Raw genomic sequence first — 9,476 nt, 5'->3', positions numbered from 1 at the left:
GCCTAATGGAAACCATTCTTTTCACTATCAGATAAGGGAACTACGGACACAAAAGGGGATACAACATCCAGTGTTGGATTAGAAATGAATGCTTCTGAGTGAACTCAGGGTTTCAATGTAGATAGATAGTAGAAATAAATACAGAAATAAATGTATATGCATAGTCATATAGATAACAAAAATAAATATCGATATAAACGTATAAGCATATACAGTCATGCACTGCATAATGATGTTTAGGTCCATGAAAGACCCCATATACAATGGTGATGCCACAAGACTATAATGGAGGTGAAGAATTCCTGTCACCCAGTGACATTGGCACTTTTGCCCTGTGGAAGTGCAATGCAATATTCATGTCTGTGGTGACGCTGATGTGAACAAACCTACTTCCCCGCCGGTCTATGAAAGTCTAGCAGGTGGAGAGTATGTAATTCTTGATAATGATAGTAAACAACTATGTTACTGTTTATGTATCATTATTTTAGAATGATAGATTTTAGATATAAGTAGATAATGCCTACTTATATGTTTAAAAAGTTAACTGTAAAACAGCCTCAGGCAAGTTCTAGGCTAAATATGAGTTCATGTCTTCATTTCTAACAAAAATTTCAAGGAGTAAAATGAAATATTTTTTAAATAAAAAGAGTGTATAGAATAAGGATATGAAGAAAATATTTTTATACTGTAAAATGGGTTTGTGTTTTCGGTTAAATGTTATTACAAAAGAGTAAAAGAGTTAAAAAATTTAGAACTTTATAAAGAATTACGGTAAGCTAAGGTTAATTTATTATTGAAGAAAGAAAGAGGTTTTGTGGATTTAGTGTAGCCTAAGTGTACAATGTTTACAGAGTCTGCAGTGGCGTACAGTTATGTCCTAGGCCTTCACATTCACTCACCACTCACTCACTGACTCACCCAGATCAATTTGCCATCCTGCAAGTTCCATTCATGGTAAGTGCCCTATACAAGTGGACCATTTTTTATCTTTTATCCTCATATTTTTACCGTACCTTTTCCATGTTTAGATACACAAATACTTCCCGTTGTGTTACAGTTGCCTACAGTATTCAGTAGAGTAACATGCTGTGCAGGTTTGTAACCTCGGAGCAATAGGTTCTACCACATATCCCAGGTGTGTAATAGGCTGTTCCATCTAGGTGTGTGAAGTACACTCTATGATATTCACAACCTTAAAATCACCTAAGGACACATTTTCCAGAATGTATCCCCATTATTAAGCAAGGCATGACTATATATGTATGTATATATGTGAGTGCATATAGACACATACATAGATATATGATATATGTGTGTGCATGTATCTACATCTATTGCCTGGCTCTGTACACTGAGCGGGCCCGGGAGCAGGGACACCCCATTAGCAATTGGACATCTATCCCCAAGGTATTGGGTTCTAAATAGCATTTCCCACTAAAAAGAACTAGGAATCCACGGGGAGATGATTCATTCCAGGGCTGGGGCACAAACTCCAAAATAAGTTGTTGTGGGAGAAAGTAAGGAAGCACTTAAAGACTGATGGGAACATGTCAAAGGAGACAGGAGCCAGCGTGAATGTCCTTCCATTGGGACAATGTAATCATTAAAGAACAGGTCATATCCACTCAATAAAAGAGAAAGCCATGAGTCTTAGAGATACAAATAAATGAATGAATACATTGAAATTTGATGTCGAATGGGATATTTACATATTTTCAAAGTAAACCTCCACAAAATACTTATTGATTACAAAGGGTAAAGGAATAACTTTTCAAAGGAGAAGCCTGGGAGACACCGTCTTAAACAAAGAGTCGATACATTGAAACAAATTCATCTTAAACAAATTCGTCGATACATTGAAATGATGTACCACCCAATGCAATGCCAGGAGAAGGCAATGCCAGGAGAAGGCAGCGTGACTCCTGCGACGGTCCTCTCAGAGAAGCCTCAGCTCAATCTAATCACAACAATATACCAGCAATCCCAAATTGGGGAACATTCTACAGAATACCTGACCTGTCATATTCAAAATTGTCACAGACCTGAAAGACCGAGGGAATGTTCCAGACTAATGGTAGATGACAGCATACACAATCAGCGATTCGGAATGGGAACCTTTTGCTCCAAAAGACAGCAGTGGCGACAATCAGGCAACAGTGCATGGTGCCTCGGGATTACATAGGAGTAATCCGCCTGCATTAGTTATTCGATTCTCTTGATTATACCGGACTATGTAGGAAAAGGTTGTTGTTTAAATGAAATATGCCCTTAAGTGTTTGGGGTTAATGGAGCATGGTTGGCAACTTTCTCTTAAATGATTCACTAAAAACTGTTCGTCGTACTGTTCTAACTTTTCTGGAAGTTCGTGACTGTTTCAAGATTTTACAGTTATAAAAAATCACAATTCTATTCTGTATATTCACAATACAGAATAGAATAGTGAGGTTTCACTCTATCTTCGATCAGAGAGGAACAGAGACCTGTACAGAATTTTGAATTTAAAGAGGAGTTGCCCCTCAATGAAGACAGTAAGACCTTGACAATAATACCTAGGAAATCTTGCAGTTTTCTAGTTCTTTTCAACATACAGAGCATTTTTATGTACATTATCTTACTTAACTCCGGTGATACTGTTGTATAGTTATTATAATCATCCTCATTTTATAGATGGGAAAAACCAAGCTCCAAAACAGTAAATTATAATATAGGCAGTGGACATGCTGGGCTTCATAACCAGGTTTTCTGGACTCTGGGCCTGTTCTTCGTGTACTCACTTATCATATATTTACTGACCATTTACGGTGTACTGCTGTCACTGCGGCAAATAGGACAGACAGTGCCTTTTCTCATGGAGCTAACAGGTGGCTTTAGGTCTGCGAAGAGTCTGAATCCAAGCTTGCAAGGAATAAAATCCCAGCTCCCAACCTTTATTTCTTAGCCGATTGAAAAATCCCATCCAACATTTCTGTCAAAGCACATTTTTAGCATTCCTTTATAACAATCTCAATTTATTTGCAACATCCTGCAGCTTGGCCACATGCTCCGCTGGCTTTAGGTGCACACATAGAGCCAAGGAAGGGCAAAATCCCAAGTGGGGCACTGGGAGGGCTGTGGATGGGGAAAACGCAAAGGTTCTCTGGAAAACCTAACTTATTCCTACTTTGCACCCATTTGGAAAATGTCTTTCTGACCACAAAACAAAAATGACACTGCACTGAACTCCCCAAACAGGGTGCCCACCAGTTACGCAGAACTTAATGAATGTTCTTGAAAAATACTAGCCAATACTAGCAGATAATGATGATTATCCATAAACCTCCTGTACAGCAGTCTGCAATGGGTCTTCCACACTGTCGTCCAATGTCTCATAGAAACTCATGCAGGAGATATAACTCAGGTCCTACTTAATCGATGAAGACAAGTTACCCAGGAGGTGGAAGGGCCAGCATTTAACCCAGAGTTTCTGGCATTATATTCATTTTCATTTGTCTACTCAAATTGCCTCTTTCCTCCCACTAAAGAAAACACATGAGTTAACTCAGCTAAAATGCAGAAGGTTAATCTAGCAGTTGTAGGTGAGTGAGTGGTCTCACTGGAAATTTTTCCTGTCTCCCTCTAGAGCTTTTAAGCTGAGTGTAAATTGACTATGTGCTTAGGGATTTACCAGCTCGGACAGACTGAAACAATTAGACAGGAGGCCACATCAGACTGAGAGAGAGAGACAGAGCCCAGGCTTGTGGGCCCACATTCCTTTTAAAGCTTCCCTCCCTATCCTTTCTCAACTGGCTGAAACCCTAAGGTTTGACTGGCTAACCCACTTCCTCTCACAAGTGTCCATCCCCCGAGGGAGCCTGGGATTTGTAGTTTTGGAATCAGCTGGCCTTTCATAATCCCTTAGCCGGACTCCCTAGCTGAAGGCATGTAGTGTCAGTTTCAGTAGCTTTCTATGCGATGAAATGCCCAATGCGCTTTCTGCAAAACCTGCATTCCTTCGCGGATAAGAGCAAAGCTTCTGTATGCTCACCAGAACCCAGCCAGTCCCCTGGCCCCCATCCCGGTTCTTATTACCTCTCCCATCCCTGTCCCCATTGATACAAAGCATCCTCTTACCTCGACCTCCTGAGGGCCTTCTGGACACAAGCCCAGCGGTACTGTTGATGGTGGAGGAATTTCTGAGCGAGGGAGCAGGGCTGGGCAGCAGAGAGCCATGCTTAAGGGTTGCTTTCCCCAAGCACATTCCCCAAAAGGACACCTTTTCAAGAGTTTGTAAGGCAACAGGTTTACGTGATGCTTGTTAATTAACAGATATTGGAGGAAATACGGTAAGAAACCAAGTCCACAGAAACCACCTCTCACAGAAAGTACTGCATTTTGTTCTGTTTTTTACTTCTCCACTAAGCATTGCCTTGGGTTGGCAGTGCCTTGGCTTGGGGTGGACAGAGGCTCCTTTCCTCCCTTGTGTTGTAGAACCTCCTGATCTCATTTGGTCTAAACTAGCAAACCTTATCTGAGAACCTCTTAATCCACTTCCCATTGTGTATGTTCATCACTCACTTGCATGCAGATATTATTGGTTAAGTAAAATAACAATCTTTTTAAGTGTTATTACATTTTCTAGTGGCTGTTGACTATTAAAAATGTTTTAAAATAACAGATACTGAAAATAGGCCCAGCATGGTGGCTCACGCCAGTAACCCCAACACTTTGGGAGGTTGAGGTGGAAGGATTGCTTGAAGCCAGGAGTTTGAGACCTGCCTGGGCAACATAGAGAGACCCTATCTCCACAAATAAAATAAAATAAAATAAAATAAAATAAATAGAACTTTCTTTGTGTGGGACTCAACAACATTTTTTGACACTGAAAAAAGATGACCTCTGCTATAGACTGACTGTGTCTGTCCCTTCTCCCAAATTAATATGCTGAAACCTAATCCCCAATGTGAAGGTATTTGGAGGTGATGAGGGCATGGTGGTGGAGCCCTTAAGAGTGGGATTAATTCCCTTATGAAAGAGACCCCAGAGCACTCCCTTGCCCCTTCCACCATGTCAGCACACAGTGAGAAGGTTTCCTCTATAAACCAAGGCAAGGGCCCTCACCAGACACTGAATCTGCTGGTAACTTCATCTTGGACTTCGCAGCCTCCAGAACTGTGAGAAATAAGGTTCTATTTTTATGAGCCACCCAGTCTATGGTAGTTTGTTATAGCAGACAAAATGGACTAAGACGACCTCCCGCTAAAGGACTGTTGGCCAGTGTCCCAAACTGTGGGGAGGAATAGCTTCCATGAGAACAGCTTGCAAGCCTGCATGCCCGCTTTGCTTGGCTGGCATTGTTTGTTAGATGGCAGAAACCTCATGGCACAGGCACAGAATGATCCAGTAGGGAAAAGACTGGACTAGCAGCCAGGAGGGCAAAGATTCTGTTTGTCCTCTGTGACTAGTCAGCTGCATGCCCTGGAGCCAGCTAGCAAACGTTCAATCTGGGCATTGCAGGAGACTAAATGCCAGTCCTCCCTCTGTACAAATGCTTATGAGGAGAAAATGGTGCTTCAGTCCTGTCAACGAGTGGGCCAGCTTCTGAGCCGTAGGACAAATCACTGTGGAACATATTCAGGGGGCGAGATTTGGCTAAAGCTCTATGACTCTGTAGAGTAGATGAGCCTGAGCCAGTGTTTGAGTAGGACACATAAAGAAAACCTTTAAAAGGATGAACTAATGGGCTGAGCATCTTCTTACAGCACTCAGAAATATATGCCTCCGTTTTCCCTAATGAATACTTTGCAGATTTCAAAACTGATGGGAAAATTGCGTGGCTGAGATGGAGATCTGCAAAAGAATTCAGCTAGATGGTTCTTAAACATACCTGGCCTCATCATTCCTCCTTCTATGCTTGGGCCACTAATACCAAGTTTTAATTTTCTCCTTTCTTAGAAGTCACTAGAAACCCAGTACATGCACACACACTTTTTTCACTAACGACTAACTTCTTTGTTTTGAGAGTTAACAGCAGAGGATATTCAGTATAGAGAAAATAGGAAGAAAACAGTAGAATTTTAGTTTCAATTTATTTTTATAACACCATTTAATATGTTCTATTTTGTATTTGTTTTCTAATATGAAGAATAATGTAACAGTTTGTATATATGATTTATAAATCAATGTGCATATGTTGAGAATATGTGCTTTACACAACTTTTTAAATGGCAGGGTGCAAGATTAAAAAAAAAATTGGAGACCATTGTTCTGAAACACATCCCATTTCATTTAGGTAGACACGTTGTCTTGAAGGTACTCAGTGTTACCCAAAGAAGGTTCTAGGATTACCAATACTATGAGTTGAATTCCTTGCAAATCAAGGACTTCCCAGGTCTCGCTCTTTTCATTGTAAAATAGAGAAAATGAAAACAAGCTACCTAACAGTGAAGCGACTGGAGGCAAGTTTCTTCCTTGGGAAGAAAAATGACCTTAAAAATCTGCATGAGCCATAAAATCCTGGTCTGAGACCTGAGGGAAGCAGGGCACTCATTCTCTGCGGGAGTAGCAGAAGGTGGCCACCTGGGTCTGAAGTGCCCCGGGGAGGCTGCAGAGTTAAATCTCACAGACAAGTCTGGATAGACCAGCTCGCTTTGCTCTGTTCCTTACATACAGGTTATCCATGGCCTTGGCTGCCATTTTATAAAACCCTTTTAGGCTAGAGGAAGATTTAAATAACACACAAGAAAAAATACTACAAACATCATCAACAACAATGAAAAACCACATTGATTTTATACCTTCTGCTGCACTGCACTATGTACATTTGAAAAATTCTTGATAGTGCAGGAAGTAAATAGGAAAGTTCCCCAGAAAAAAACCCTTTGACCTCACGGGGGCGGTAAATAAGAAAACTGTCCTCAGCGCTGAGAGAAGGAACCATTTATTTAGTCAAATTATTTTACAACATGGTCTTCATTGACAGTTGTCAGCTTAACACTTCATATAGTTTAAAAAGTCAACAGTTACCTGCAAAATTATATATATTTTAATGTCTAAAAATATGTTGCATATATAGAGCAGGAAAATCCCTCCTCTGCACAAGGGAAAGTTTTGTTGTTTTTCCCAGAGCTGTGATTATTGCAGTACTGTTACACACATTTCCGAAGCATTAAAGATCTAAATGGATTATCTTTCCTTGCTTGTGTATGCCTGTTAAATAACTGCACCAGTGCTTTGCTTTCTCGTAAGTCAGTGACTTAAACAGCCCTGTTTCCTTTTCAGCAATAGTCATATTATGCTTTTTAAAAACCAGCTATAAAAACGTACAAACAGCCCAAATGTACAGATTGATAAAAGATGTACAAATTACATTTAAAAAAAATAACAGCGACTGATTCGATAGTAAAACTGCTTTTGTGACCGAGGTCAACTCGTTTATTTATTCTTAATTTTTAATTATTTATTTTTAATACTGTGAGATATAGGAAAATAACTCTGCATAATTTATACAGTAAGTTGCCTTCTGATTGGTTGACCCTGGTCGGATGGTCTGACAAGCGCACAGCGCTTGCGAATCTGTTTGAGTTTAGAAATCCCTACAACTTTTCCAAGTTCTGGGACCCACTGTCATCATTTAAAAAAAATAATTATTTAATTCCCCATCTTTCAGGAATGTATGTATTTGCATTAAAATTTCTTAGTTCGTATCTTGACTATTTCTAGAGAGAGTGGTCAGTTGAGTGCATACTGTCCACTGAGGGGGATTCTGCAATGCCCTTGACGTCTTAAACACACACACCTTCTTTCCATCAAATTCCAGTTGGGTGAAAACTTCACTGGCCTTACAATCAATGTTCCAGTTGCCATCCACTGAATTCGGTCCTCCTAAAATTAGATTATAAGCTTCCCACCTCTATTTTCACTAAATCTCAAACCAGAACATGACTGGTTAAATCCATGATTCTGTGTCGTACTGAACCCCTAATGAGACCCGTGTATTGATAAGAAACTGCTTTGGTCATAAAAACATAAAGAAAATGTACAGCTTCTTTCTCAGAACCATGACATAGCCATTCCAGTAATTTTAATATGCAACTCACAAGATGCTAGGAGACTGAGAATTCAAACTGGCATACTGGCCCATGGAATTATCCATCTCTTTGTTCAGGTAGAGGAAGCAAAAGTTACCAACATTAAAAAAAATGTTTTTAAGGAACAAATACAAAGGTTCTATCCAACAAGAAAGAACATCCAGTTTTGTCTTCTCTTCAAGGCCACATATGTCCTGTAGAGTCCAAAGCATCCAGTAAGTGTGCAGGATGGGCTTCAGCTAGAAGGCCACCGATGAGTAAGCTTCTAGTAGTAGCTGCCTAAGTGTGAAGGCACATGGGTGTTAGGATGGCGGGGGACATTGGGGTTGGGGTAGATTCCCCCCGTGGGGGAGGTCCAGTATTGTGATGCGGCTCCAAAGAAGTTGGAGGAAGTGACAGGCATGGAGGATGGATGGGGAGGGACAAAGTTCACCTTCTGCTGGTGGGCATGGTAGGAAGGCATGTAGGAGATGTCAGAAGGGTACTTGTACATGGACGACTCGGTTGGATGTGGCTGCAGAGCCTGGGCAATGCCGTGGAAGTCAAATTTGTAGGCATATCTTTTGCCGTGCACTTTGGTCATAATGTTTTTATCATAGTAATATCGGAGGGCCCGGCTCAGCTTGTCGTAATTCATGTTGGGCTTGCTTTTCCGCTCGCCCCAGCGCCTGGCCACCTCATCGGGGTCTGTCATTTTGAACTCCCCGTTTGTCCCCTCCCAGGTGATACAGCTGGCGTTGGCACTGTCGGAGAGCAGCTCCAGGAGGAATTGCCACAGCTGGATCTGCCCACTTCCTGCAGGCCGTGAGGCAAACGGGAGAGAACAGAACACCTCAGTCCAGAGAAGGCAGAACCCAGTTCCCTAAATGCAGGGAGCTTCTCATCCTTTTAAAGAAACCTTTTGTTTCCTTTGACATCGGGATCGACCTGACAAGCCCTTCTTCTCACTGTTGATTTGCCTTTCTGCTTGCCTTGGGTATAATAAGCGAGGTTAGATCCTAAGATGCTTTGCCCCAAGGCCTGGTAAATGGAATGTGGGAAGTGAGGTGCAAACTCTGCCCAGAACTAGCTGTGTGATCTTAGGCCAGCGACATCCTCCCTCAACCCCTTTGGTAAGGCTTTAGAACCTCTTCATCTAGAAAGGCCTGAACCACTGTCTGATCTCTAATTAGTGGTCAGGTCTCCCAGGGAATTCCCTGTCAGCAGCAAAGAGTCAGGGGCAAGGCATGACTGTGGGAGTCATTGGGAGAAGCTGCCTCACGAGCTTTAGCTTTTGGCCCCTGGCAGGTCCTACAGCTTGGCTTGCAGCTCTAAGTTCTACAGAGAACTTGTGCAGAGAGAAAAATACCCAGAATATGCTGGGTGGCTTCTTTGTCCTCTGGCAGGAATGCCCAGGCATGAAGGAATGGG

General features: G+C 41.6%; 1 protein-coding gene across 6 annotated transcripts in view; it reads right to left on the bottom strand.

Annotated features, from left to right (window-relative positions):
- Positions 1 to 6,900: 6,900 nt before the first annotated feature.
- Positions 6,901 to 9,476, bottom strand: part of FLI1 (Fli-1 proto-oncogene, ETS transcription factor) — a 127,202-nt gene continuing 124,626 nt past the window's right edge. For all 6 annotated transcript variants that reach the window (XM_028834150.2, XM_028834151.2, XM_077964648.1 and 3 more), the window contains one exon: positions 6,901 to 8,861. In XM_028834150.2, coding sequence (XP_028689983.2) covers positions 8,332 to 8,861 — 530 coding nt within the window. In that variant the 3' untranslated portion in view covers positions 6,901 to 8,331. The remainder of the gene's footprint in view (positions 8,862 to 9,476) is intronic.

The sequence above is a fragment of the Macaca mulatta genome, chromosome 14, assembly GCF_049350105.2.
Source record: "Macaca mulatta isolate MMU2019108-1 chromosome 14, T2T-MMU8v2.0, whole genome shotgun sequence".
In the NCBI taxonomy this organism is placed as follows: domain Eukaryota; kingdom Metazoa; phylum Chordata; class Mammalia; order Primates; family Cercopithecidae; genus Macaca; species Macaca mulatta.
This window is presented reverse-complemented; position numbering and strand designations above follow the sequence as displayed.